Source organism: Heterodontus francisci, chromosome 6 (assembly GCF_036365525.1).
Source record: "Heterodontus francisci isolate sHetFra1 chromosome 6, sHetFra1.hap1, whole genome shotgun sequence".
Taxonomy (NCBI): domain Eukaryota; kingdom Metazoa; phylum Chordata; class Chondrichthyes; order Heterodontiformes; family Heterodontidae; genus Heterodontus; species Heterodontus francisci.
The window spans coordinates 52,207,309-52,220,731 of NC_090376.1; the positions used below are offsets into that span (position 1 = coordinate 52,207,309).

General features: G+C 45.1%; 1 protein-coding gene across 2 annotated transcripts in view; it reads left to right on the forward strand.

Moving 5' to 3' along the window:
• Positions 1–11,444, forward strand: part of ska3 (spindle and kinetochore associated complex subunit 3) — a 93,297-nt gene extending 81,853 nt beyond the window's left edge. For both annotated transcript variants that reach the window (XM_068033643.1, XM_068033644.1), the window contains 2 exons: positions 9,132–9,259; positions 10,579–11,444. In XM_068033643.1, coding sequence (XP_067889744.1) covers positions 9,132–9,259; positions 10,579–10,585 — 135 coding nt within the window. In that variant the 3' untranslated portion in view covers positions 10,586–11,444. The remainder of the gene's footprint in view (positions 1–9,131; positions 9,260–10,578) is intronic.
• The last annotated feature ends 1,979 nt before the right edge of the window (positions 11,445–13,423 follow it).

A 13,423-nucleotide genomic window follows, 5' to 3' on the forward strand; every position in this document is an offset into this window, starting at 1 on the left:
AAGCTTTAATTTCTTTATATTTTTTCCTTATGTCACCCTAGTTACTGTCCCTTCCTGGCCTACTCTGCATACTTCTACCCCAATAGCTACTGTGCTATACAACCTCCACATTTCCCTTATTGTGTTTGAATTTCCTCTTTCCTGAATTTCTTTACCCACCCCACCTCTTTCATTAGTCCTATCTACTGCCCTAGTTATTTGATTCGATGGGACACTGATTCCAGTCTGGTTTAAGTGGAGCCTGTCCGAAGGGAACAGCTCCCTCTTTTTCTAGTACTAATGACAGTACCCCATGAACTGAAAACCTTGCCTCCACACCAGTCTTTCAGCCACATGTTTAACCTTCCAATCTGTTTATCCCTATGGCAATTTACACATGGCTCAGGTAACAACCCAGAGATTATTACCTGTGAGATTCTGCATTTTAATTTCCAGCCGAGCTCTTCAGGTGCTGTCAGCAGAACCTGATTTCTAGTCCTTTCTATGTTGTTGGTTCCCAGGCGGACCATGACAACTGGATCCTTCCGCTCCTGGTTCCTCTCCAGCCACGAGGGGATGTCCTTAACCCTGGCACAGAGCAGGCAACGCAACCTTCAGAAGTTCTGGTTGCGGCTGCAGAGAATAGTTTCTATCCTTCTGGTTATGCTGTTCGCTACCAATACCCCATTCCTTTTCAATCCCCCCAACTTGAATGGCCTCCTGTACCATGCACAGTTTTCTCATCAATCTTGCATACTTTACTCCCATCCACACACGATAAGGACAAGGCCAAGACTCCTCTGGCATTACACATGGGATCTCCATACCTACCTGACTCCCAATCTCGTGCTCCTGTCCCTGACCACTAATCAGACCAGTACCACTACAGGTGTGACTGCCTCCTGGATCAATGTGTCCAAGTATCTCTCCGTCCTTCCTGATGTCCCACAATATTTACATCTTGGACTCCAGCTCATACTTATTGCAGATGTAGTTGTCTGGGATCATGAAGCTCACCAAAAGTTCCCACATGCTACAGTTGCGGCATACCAGCTTCAGTGTCACCCCTATCTAACCGTGTTATATTTATGTAATTAATTAATGTATTTAATCAATTTGGTTTTTTTTTTATTTTTTAGAAGTATTTACTTGATCTAGTTTGTTATATGTAGGTTGACTTAAATGTTTATCTGTAAACTTATCCCCTCCACCCCTCCTTGTGCTGTGAAGTCACTTCGCAATTTTCTTTTTTCTCATGTTCTGTTCCCCTTTCTCTACTGCTCTGCCTTGCTTCGTTTTAAATTCTTGGAGCCACTCCTGTGGTGCTCTTTGCTGTCCCAACTTTCTCCTTGCCTTGCGTTTTCAAGCAGATAATGCTAATGGGAGATCCAGTCCATTTTAAGATTAACATGGGGAGTCAGCGGGCTGCAGGCAGAAAACAAGCTTTGGAGAGCAATTTTGGGCAGTCCTTTTAAAAGGTCGTTCAGATGGGATGGAGTCCATTTTTGGGCGACTTTGGGGAGTGGGAATGGTGCAGCAGCACGATGTTGGAGTTGCTGGCTCCCCCATAAGTACTTGCCTCTTGGGCTCCTATTTGGCTGGGCTGCAAGCGGATACTGCACAATCCACTGAGTAGAGTCCTAAGATAGCTTTTCAATACCTAAGTTACCTGCATGCTTGCTTCAGGCAGCTGCACGGGCTGTCTATTCCAAGGACCTGGACAGAATAGTGACTGTTACATGAAGAACAGAGCAATAAGTTCTTAGCAATTTTTGGGGTGCTACTGCTTCATTTCTGCCAAGCAGGAGGCCTCAAATTCTCACCCAATATTCCTCTGTTCAGTGGCAGGGGAATTCAAAGTGACGTTGAAGTATGTTCACAATGTTTTTATCAGTGCGGTGGGATCTTGTTCATTCTTTCTCTAGCCCTCACCCCCTTTCTCTCATCCTCTTTTCTCCAGAGTTCAGTTTAATATTTTTAAACTTAGTGTGGGGGATTATAGTTAAGTGCTCAAATTTCTGTTAATGCAATGGAGGTGCTGAGATTACAAGTAGTTTTCCTAGCCTATGCTGGAATTTCTGTTCCATGCGGATGAGGGAGGGAGGAGAGGTGGTTGCTTTGTTGTTTAGTCCCATGTTTTTGTTAGGGAGGGGAAGGGGCATGGTTATTATTTTCTTGGTATAATTTTAAGAAGTATTGACACTGATTAGCGGAAATGGAGTGCGTGGTTCCTCAGTTTATGGCCAAGAATTTAGCTGGTACTTCACTGGGCTGTCACAATGTTAAGTGCTGTCTATTGAACTAAATTAATCATAATTCTTGCTCCCATACCGTTACCTCTGGTGTCCCACATGGATCTATCCTTGGCCCCCTCCTATATCTTGTCTACATACATTGCCCTCAGTGACATCATCCAAAAGCACGGCATTAGTTTTTACGCGTTGCTGACGACACTCAGCTCTACCTCACCACCACTTCTCCCAACTCCTCCACTGTTACTAAATTATCAGACTGCTTATCCTCCGACATCCAGTACTGGATGAGCAGAAATTTCCTCCAAATAAATTTTGGGAAGATTAAAGCCATTGTTTTTGGTCCCCGCTCCAAACTCCATTCCCTAGCTACGGGCTCCATTCCTCTCCCTGACAACAGTCTGAGGTTAAGCCAGTCAGTTCGCAACCTTGGCATCACATTTGACCTCGAGATGAGCTTCCAACCTCCTATTTGTGCCATCACTAAGACTGCCCATTTCCACTTCTGTAACATCGCCCAACTTTGCCTATGTCTCAAGACCATCTGCTGCTGAAACCCTCATTCATGCCTTTGTTACCTCCAGACTTGACTATTCCAATGCACTCCTGTCTGGTCTCCCACATTCTACTCCCTGTAAATTTGAGGTCATGCAAAACTCTGTTGCCATGTCTCGACTCGCACCAAGTCTCGTTCCCCTATCACTCCTGTGTTCACGGACATACATTGGTACCCGGTCAAGCAACGTCTTGATTTTAAAATTCTCATTGTTGTTTTCAAATCCCTCCCCATCTCTGTAATCTCCTCCAGCCCCGCAATCCTCCAAGATATCTGCGCTCCTCTAATTCTGGCCTCTTGTGCATCCCTGATTTTAATCGCTCTACTGTTGGTGGCCGTGCCTTCATTTGCCTCGGCCCCTAGCTCTGGAATACCCTCCCTCTATCTCTCTGCCTCTCCAACTCGCTTTCCTCCTTATAAGATACTCCTTAAGACCTACTTCTTTGACCAAGCTTTTGGACATCTGATCTAATATCTCCTTTCGTGGCTTGGTGACATATTCTGTTTTTTAATAAAAGCAAAATACTGCGGATGCTGGAAATCTAAAATAAAGACAAGAAATGCTGGAAATACTCAGCAGGTCTGGCAGCATCTGTGGAGAGAGAAGCAGAGTTAATGTTTCATGTCAGTGACCTTTCTTCAGAACGAACAGATATTAGAAATATGAAAGGTTTTAAGCAAGTAAAGCGGTGGGGGTGTGGGTGGCTTGTGTAAAGTGCCTTGGGATGTTTCATGCCTTAAAGGTGCTATGTAAATACAAGTTGTTGTACGTTGTTGTTATAAAACATTAAGTTCATAGTATGACTTGCAGGCACAGTGCCTTTAGAAGCCTAAGACTGCTCATAGTTTTATATAATCAAAGTAACTCCTGGCAACGCAGCAGCTCGCTGACGTCATCAGAGCGCTCCAAGCTGCGCACATGTGCTAACGGTCTCCTGCGGTCTGAGAAGCTGCGCATGCGCAGCCTGCGTCTTGCCTTGCCAGGACTAACTGGCACATGTGCAGGAAAACGCTCTCCCCCCCACCCCCCCCCCCCCCCTTGGCTACTTACTCCAGGCCGCTCACTGCTCCTACCCACCCTCCGGCCACTCACTCCCCACTCCCCTACCACCCCCCCTCCCCCATACTCTCCGCTTCCCCCTCTCAAACCCTCCAGATGCTAGCTCCAGGCCACGGGCCGCTTTCCTCTTCTCGGCTACTTCTCTGCTCGAAGAAGCAAAGCGGGCTGTGAGGGGTGACAGGACGATCTAGGAGCAAGCAGCTGAGTGGAGGCAAGTGGCACGGCCTGCAGCCTAGAGCTCGCGTCTGGACGGATGGTGGGGGGTGGGAATCGGGGAGCAAGCGACCCGAGGGAGGGATTGTTGGGGGGAGTGAGCGGCCGGAGAGCAGGAGGGGCGGGGGTAGCGAGCGACTGGAGAGCAGGATGGGGGCAGGGAGTGAGTGGCCGGAGAGCGGGATGGGGGGCGGGTGGGAAGTGAGCGGCCAGAGAGCAGGATGACACTGAAACCTCACAGAATACGGAGGGTGTGCAGCACTGTCAGAGGTGCTGTCCCTCTGATGAGATTTTGAACAGCGCAATGTTCTCCAAGGATCAAACATGTAACATTGTGTGCTGCCATGGGTTGAAGTTATTTTTCTGTGATAAATTGAGCAGCGCCATCTTTAATCCTGGCAGCTGGCTGAACGTCACAGACAGTGACGTTTCATTCAATGAGGCTGCATTTGTGCATGTGTTAGTACAACACCACCTAGTGGTTGCGTTGTCAGCAAATGCAGCCTATCAAAAATTCTGCATACAACACTAAAGTAGAGAGTATAATTAACTGTAAAGTAAACTTAAGTTACTTGAGGACATAGATTGAGATTGAACAGATAAATGCAAAGGACTGTGAGATGATACATTTTGGATGGAAGAATAAGGAGAGAAAATATAAAGGATAGTAACACTTCAGAAGGAATAAAGAATCAGACAGACTTCAGGGTTAATATGCATGATTTTTAAAAAATGGGTGGGGATGTTGATAGCTTCAAAAAAGAATATGGAATCCTAGGCTTTTTGAATCGAGTACATCAGCAGAGACATATAGCTATGCTAAACCTATACAAATAATTAATTAGGCCACAGTTATAATTTTGTCTGGTTTTGGGTATCCAACTTTAGGAAGGATGTTGAAATTTACTGAGATGATACCAGAGACTGAGGGGTTTTAGTTATGAGAAGAAAAATGAATGATTTTGTACTGTAAATAGGTTTGGTCAGTCAGTAATTTAGAGGATATAAAATTAAGATAAGAGAAGAAAGGGCAATTCTAGTCTTTCATAACTAAAGCCTCTGATCTCTGGTATCTTAGTAAAACTCTTTACATAGTTGTTAGGACACGGATTGCCCTACTAGCAATGAACAGAATCCATAATGGCTTTGGAAACAAAAATGCACAGCTACTTGAAACAGGAAATTATGTAAAAAGGATGCAAGGAAAAGGTACAGAAATGGAACCAGGCCATGTCTTTGTTACCTCTTGACTTAATATTTCAGCGCACTCCAGACCGGCCTACCATCTTCCACCCTCCATAAACTTGAGATCGTCCAAAACTCTGCTGCTCGTGCCCTAACTCTCAGCAAGTCCCATTCACCCATCACCCCTGTACTCACTAACCTATACTAGCTTCGGTCTGACAATGCCTTGATTTTAAAATTCTCATCTTGTTTTCAGATTCCCTCCATGGCCTCGCCCCTCCCTATTATCTCTATAATCTCCTCCAACCCTACAACCCTCGGAAATATTTGCGTTCCTCCAACTCTGGCCTCTTGCGCATCCCCGATTTTAATCGTTCCACCATTAGTGGCCTGCCCTCAATTGCCCAGGCCATAAGTTGTGGAATTCACTCCGTAAATCTCTCTACCTCTCTTTCCTCCAAGTTTATCCTTAAAACCTACCTCTTTGACCAAGTGCCCTAATAACTCTTTATGTGTATCAAATTTTGTTTGATAATGCTCCTGTGAAGCACCTTGGGACATTGCACTTTATTAAACATGCTATATACAGGGATGGGAAATTTCCACCGATTGGCAGATTTCCGATATTAGGGTTTTGGAAATCTGCTATCAGCTTCTTCTGGCCTGCCAAAGCTTTCATGCTGATCCTATCTGTGATTGGTCAGTGTCTGTGAATGACAGTGAGCTGCCTGGGTGGAGTGGCGCTGATTGGCAGTTTGTAGCAGAGAACTGCTGAGATCGGCTGCCCCTGCTCTTTTTGGGCGGTTTGGTGTGTGAGCGGGAATGGCCGCTGCAGGGGAGAGGAAGAGAGAGAGAGACAGAGGGGAGAGGAGGAAGTGGGCCAGCACCCAGCCAGAGGCGCAAGGTAGAGCGGCGCTGAGGGAGCACAGAGAGTCAGATTGCTCTTTAAACCAGCACCAGCCTGGTGGGTGGGGAGGGAGCACAGACAGGAAGGGGGGAGAAAGAGAGAGACACTGGGGAGCAGAGAGAGAAAGGGACAGACAGAGAGAGAGACACACACAGAGAGAGGGCGAGGCGGGAGAGGGCGAGGCGGGGAGCGAAGCAGCGCGAGAGAGGCGCAGAGGGAGACACACAGGGCGAGAGAGAGAAAAGCAACGAGACGCGGCGAGAGGGAGAGAGAGACGCGGCGAGAGGGAGAGAGAGACGCGGCGAGAGGGAGAGAGAGACGCGGCGAGAGGGAGAGAGAGACGCGGCGAGAGGGAGAGAGAGACGCGGCGAGAGGGAGAGAGAGACGCGGCGAGAGGGAGAGAGAGACGCGGCGAGAGGGAGAGAGAGACGCGGCGAGAGGGAGAGAGAGACGCGGCGAGAGGGAGAGAGAGACGCGGCGAGAGGGAGAGAGAGACGCGGCGAGAGGGAGAGAGAGACGCGGCGAGAGGGAGAGAGAGACGCGGCGAGAGGGAGAGAGAGACGCGGCGAGAGGGAGAGAGAGACGCGGCGAGAGGGAGAGAGAGACGCGGCGAGAGGGAGAGAGAGACGCGGCGAGAGGGAGAGAGAGACGCGGCGAGAGGGAGAGAGAGACGCGGCGAGAGGGAGAGAGAGACGCGGCGAGAGGGAGAGAGAGACGCGGCGAGAGGGAGAGAGAGACGCGGCGAGAGGGAGAGAGAGACGCGGCGAGAGGGAGAGAGAGACGCGGCGAGAGGGAGAGAGAGACGCGGCGAGAGGGAGAGAGAGACGCGGCGAGAGGGAGAGAGAGACGCGGCGAGAGGGAGAGAGAGACGCGGCGAGAGGGAGAGAGAGACGCGGCGAGAGGGAGAGAGAGACGCGGCGAGAGGGAGAGAGAGACGCGGCGAGAGGGAGAGAGAGACGCGGCGAGAGGGAGAGAGAGACGCGGCGAGAGGGAGAGAGAGACGCGGCGAGAGGGAGAGAGAGACGCGGCGAGAGGGAGAGAGAGACGCGGCGAGAGGGAGAGAGAGACGCGGCGAGAGGGAGAGAGAGACGCGGCGAGAGGGAGAGAGAGACGCGGCGAGAGGGAGAGAGAGACGCGGCGAGAGGGAGAGAGAGACGCGGCGAGAGGGAGAGAAAAGCAACGCGAGGGAGAGAGAGACGCGGAGCCAGAGAGAGAGAGAGACGCGTAGCGAGAGGGAGTGACAGAGAGAGCAAGATGCAGCGAGAGGGAGGGACCCGTAGCGAGAGGGAGAGATGCGGAGTGAGTGGGAGAGGGAGAGAGGCGGAGCGAGAGGGAGAGACAGGGAGGGAGAGACGCGGAGGGAGAGACAGAGACAGAGTGAGAGAGACGCGCAGCAAGAGGGAGAGACAGAGAGAGACGCGCAGCGAGAGGGAGAGACAGAGAGAGACGCGCAGCGAGAGGGAGAGGCGCGGAGGGAGAGGCAGCGAGAGCGAGACACGCAGCGAGGGGGAGACACGGAGAGAGCGAGACGCAGCGAGAGGGAGAGACCCGCAGCAAGAGGGAGTGGTGCGGAGACAGTGGGAGAGGCGCGGAGAGAGAGACGCGGAGCGAGAGAGAGAGAGAGACGCGGAGCGAGAGAGAGAGAGAGAGAGAGACGCGGAGCGAGAGGGAGGGAGAGAGAGAGAGAGAGAGAGGGACGCGCAGCGAGAGGGAGAGTGTGAGACAGGCACCAACGTGTTGAGAGGGAGACGGTCACGGGGAGAGGAAGACAGACACAGAGCGAGCGAGAGGGATACTGAGCGCGAGAGAAAGAGATACGGAGCCAGCAAGAGTGAGAGAGAGGGACCAAGACACGGAGAGAGAATGTGAGACGGACACCAACAAGGGGCGAATGAGAGGGAGAGGGGAGTGGACATGGGGAAAGGGAGACAGGCACGGCCATGGAGAGAGGAAGAGGGAGACGGACACGGGGAGAGGGAGGCGGGCAAGGCCACGGGGAGAGGGAGGCGGGCACGGCCACGGGGAGAGGGAGACGGACAGGGAGAGAGGGAGACGGGGACGGCCACGGAGAGAGGGAGGGGGAGACGGGCACAGCCACGGAGTGAGGGGGAGAGAGACAGACAGACGGAGAGAGGGGGAGAGAGACAGAGACCCCGAGACTTAGGCAGGGAGAGAGACACACAGACAGAGACTGGGACACTGAGATCACAGAGGGACAGACTCAGAGACCAAGGCAGAGCGAGAGAGACCCAGAGAGAGAGTCAGATTGAGACCAGGTCAGACCGATAGAGGGACGGGGAGAGACCGGCTTTAAAAAAAAAGAATCTGAATTTTCAGTTTTACTGACAGTTGCTGCGAGTCGGAACTGCTGCATCTGACTTTCGGGGCAACTTCGTGGGTTTCCGACGGGCTTTTAAAAAAAAACAGAACTGATAGTTCTAGTGTTAAAATTACTTCATCCTTCACAGTTACATGATGTACTAACTATTAAATTCTGAAATGTTCAAATGCTGAGGTCACTTTAGTGATTTTAGACAAATGCATTGGTCCACCATCTTGACGGTAATCGAAGGTAAATAATGTTTCTGCAGATTTGAAGTGGCCTGGAAGCATTTGCTGATCATTAACAGTGCTATAATTACATGATTCCTTGTCAAAAACAATTTTCAGGCTTGTCTTCGGCTGCTAATTTTCAGACCTTTTGATCTTTAACCACTCTCTCCTGCTATATAAATAAGTTGTTGTTGATGCTTGTTTCAGAAACCTGGCACAGATGCAAATGGCTACCTCCTTTGCTTTAAGATTCTATATTTCTATCATATGGAGCATAATCATGTCCTGTTCCAAGGAATTTGTCTGACTCATCTATGCACTCAAATAAGTCTAACTAAAATGAAATAAGTCACTTGTTATTTTTGTAACTAGTAATTTTCTAATTCTTTTGCCTGTAGTATACTAACAATTTAATCTGTGTACCAGATTTTGTCATCTTTCGATGCAAATTTAAGAACTCCTCATGATGTAAGATACAAATTTAACAGACAAAATTTGACTTCTGTTGATCTGATGACCCCTTTACCCAGGAACAGATCTGAGAAAGAAAATAGGTGAGATGCAATCTTTCATTTTAGCAGTTCAACATTGGTATTTTAAATCGCTTGCTATTTTGTATTGAATAAATTAGTTATATTAACTGTCAGAAATTCTAATGTGATTCAAGGCTGCACATCATTGATAACTTTCCATCAGAAACATCTCTACGTCAGAGGTGGGGTCAGTTGAACACGGGTTATTCTTTTGTTACAATGCAACCTTGACTAGGGATCCAGCTTTTGGAACTGTTTCCTAGGTTAACCCAAAATGGAGAAAGCATGGATGAATGTGCTTCCATTGCTCCTGGTGTTGAAACTCATTGCACCAGAATTAAGGTCACTTCTTGTAGATTTGCAAGATATCTGTCGTGTGGGTAGATGGAGTAATCTGCATATCTATGCAAGGCATTAGTGTAAATGACTACATTGCAAAAATGCACAAAATTTGCAGCCTGTAACACTTCTGATTGGTTCTACTCATTTACAGTGTATTAGAGAAAAGTTCAATTATAAGCGGCAGTTGAAAAGTTCTTTTCAGAATTAATGCTGTAGACTAATTAAGTTATTCTACCCAGAAATATCTCGGGGACAGACATCCCTATGTACGGTTATTTTTATTCTGGTAGAATATGTAACCTGGACTATGGTATTCCATTTCTCTGTCTCCCCCCCCCCCCCCCCCCCCCCCCCCCACTTTTTCTCCTTTCCTCCTTAAAAGGATGTACTGTGGTGACAACCCTACATGTGAAACAGCAAGCACAGCCAAGCCTAATCCTGATCTCTCCTGGTGTCCACAAATACACTTTTCATTCAGGATCCTTAGTGGACACAAATTCATTTTCAATTAATTTCTATTTTACAGCAAATAACAGGAAATTTTTTGGGGGATAAAATTGATTTCTTTATTCCAATCATTTTAGCATGTTATGTAATCTTCCAAATAAAGTAATGGTTTCAAAAACATTTCAGTTTATTCAGTATACAGTCAGATGCCATTGTGGAAATGTTTTAGTTGGGAGCACTTCAATGGATCATTTCACATCCCGTCTTATGTACTGATGTACCCTTTTTGTTGTGCCTTTTCACAGTTGGTGTCAGAGTATCTTTGTATGGTAACTGTGCTGCAGTATGAACTGTAAATAAATTGGGGGGGGGGGGGTGGTGATCATTGCACAAATCATAACTACGTATGAAACTACAGAATTAATAGGGCAGTTGACACTATAATAGCTCAGTTATGTGGTGCTAAAGGTTGTGACGTTATACTTTTAGTAATTGCAAAATATTTGAATTGATATTACTCCTGTTTTTTCCCTTTTTTGTTTTTTTTCCAGAAAGTGACCTGTATCCATCATTGCTAAGTCTTGGTGAAAGGAATTGAAAAATAGACTGGATAATGAAAAAAGAATTTATTAGATTAGTCAGCAAATTAAAACTGTAACCAGAGTAGAATGGTTAGATGGTTCTGGCAATGGAGAGTTCTGTACTATTGAATTAGCAAGTATAGAAGCAATTCCAGATCTACATTAGGGTAATATAGGCAATGTAAACAGTGATGTAGAAAAAATGTTAGTTATTGATGAGGCAAAAAGAAGTATTTGCATATCCCCAGCATATCATAAGGACAGATCAAAGCTGTAATTGAGAATTAATCATAAAAATAAATTGTACCTTATTGTTTGGAGAAAAAAAGTTAAAAGCTATTTGAAACCATGCATCCATTATGCTGAGGTAGAATACATTCGTTAATGCTGCGTGACCATGATTTTGACGTTCAACATGTGATTTTTGGGCAAGAGACAATTGCAAACTTTCCAAGCCCAAGTTCAAACAAAATTATAATTTTCTTGAAATCCTTAATGTCGCAATTTAATCAGATTTCCAAAAGAATTAGTATTCTATATAGTTTCATTATCCATAAAAGGTATTGAATGTATAAGCATTGCGGAAGACTGACTTTGATTCAGTAACCAGCTTCGGAAGAGGAAAGGCAAGGGCAGAAAATTGGAAGGGAAATCCAAATCATACTACATTTCCATGTGTTTTGGCTCTTTCTGCTAGCCTCATGACTTCCATTCTGCAATTTTTTCCTTGATGTATAATTTTATTTATGAAAGTATCATTTAATACCAGAAGGTGTACAATGTAATTTCAGCTTCTTGGCTTTCTAAAATGACAATTAAACTTTACCTGCAGATTTTGTTTCATGATTTTGGTGCCAATTTTTTTTTTAAGTCATGTAAAGGTTTGTGTTTGTGGTCACAATTATGATCTGAAATATGGTCAAACTTTATTTTAATTATGTGGAGTTCTGGGATTTTTACAAATGTTTTAGGATTGAACTTTTCTGTGAAAATCCAGTAACCTTATTTTAGCATTTGTATGTTTGATGGAGGAAAACTTGGAGACTAAGTAAGCTGCACTGCTTTTTACTTGTTTTTCAACTTAGCTATTTTTAGAACTCACTGCACAAATTGGCTACACATTTGCTTATGTAAGCAACTGTACTACAGAAGTAACTAATTAGTTGTGAAGTGCTGTCAGTTGTCGAAGGACGTGGAAGGTGCTATATAGGGTGTTTATAAAGTCCTTGTGCAACTTTAATAACTTATAGTGTACACAGGATAGCAAACTGTAACTGGCATTTGAAAGCATAATTCACAGTTTTAATGTACTACAGTTTAGATTTCTAGCCTTCAACATAACTGCCATCTTTTGTGATACATTGTTTAATTTGATTTTGCAACAGTTCACCTTTTCTTCTACAGTTGCCATTTTCAATCTGTTTCAGCATCATTAACACATTAGCAGCAACTATAACATTTAAAAAAATTGAGTTATGTTCTCATATGCTGTTTACATTTTGCTTCTCTATCATATGTGCATCCAAAGTTATTAAAGTTTAAAGTTACACAAGGACTTTATGAACACCCTGTATTCTCTCGTGCTATCACTCATTTGTTCTCCTGTAATGTTACAAAATTGTCAGTAGCATTGTGTGCATAATTAGTGGCACAATGGACTGATACTATCGGGCCTCAAATTCAGGGCTGAGTGTAGTGACACGGTATTCCTGGCCAGAAGCGAGATGATGAAGTAGTTACCTGAATTCAGCTTTTTGATGCTTCATATATGTTGCAATTTGGCACTCTTGACATCACGCAAAGCATATATAAATAAAAGTTAAAATCTTATTGCTACAGTTGGTAAGTAGGATTGAAATACTTGCAGATAGAGATAAATAGTCGAATCACCTTCCTAGAAAACTTGCTAAACTCAATCTTATTGCTTCTAAGGACTGATGCCTTGTTTTTCCCTAAAGATTGATCTATCATTCTATCACAAAACTTGATAACTGCTGGGTCACGAGGATTTCAGTAAACTTTTTTGTCTAAATTTAGTTTGTATCATTTTGATCTGTATATTAGGATGATATTTTGCAATAAATGACTGCATTCCTGAATGGGTGTCTCCAAATATATGGTACGAATAGAAATTTTGATCGCTTCAGAATTAATGGCACTGTAAACTTGATTCAGAGCAGACTTATGAACACCAATTTTTATAATGCTGTTGGCTATTTGAAGAATAATAGAGGCAATCCAAGAGCAGATTTTATCCCTGTGTCATAAAGGGGGGCAGTTGTTGTTTGCCAGCAATTGTTGATACTGAAGTAGTTCTGCACTAAATGTCTTGTTGCCAGGCTTTCTTGGACCTATTGTATAAAATTCCCTTGTTGATAACAAAGGAAGACTTTGATGCAAAGAGGGTATTGGTACATAGGATTGCATGGCAAATAGGTGAATAGCTTGCATCTTGATTGCTAGGTGTTTTGTCTCTGTTAATACTCAAATTTTGTCTTTTTTTAATTCACTTTTAAATATATTTGCCCAATTTATTTAGTGTTTAAAAGCAAAGCTTGCATGTCAAATTTTGTTAAGACTCCTGTGAAGCACCTAGGGATATTTTACAACATGAATAAAGGTGCTTTATATAAATGCAAGTAGTTGTTCCCTCTTCCATCAATTCTGGAGCCAGGATGCAACTTACAAGATTCACATCCTCCTTCGCTGGAAAACCAATTCCAAAAGCCAGTTTTTCAACCAGTCTTGATGAGATTATTGACTTTTTTTTCCCAAAATATACTTCATTCATAAAAATCTGTAAAAATTACATTCC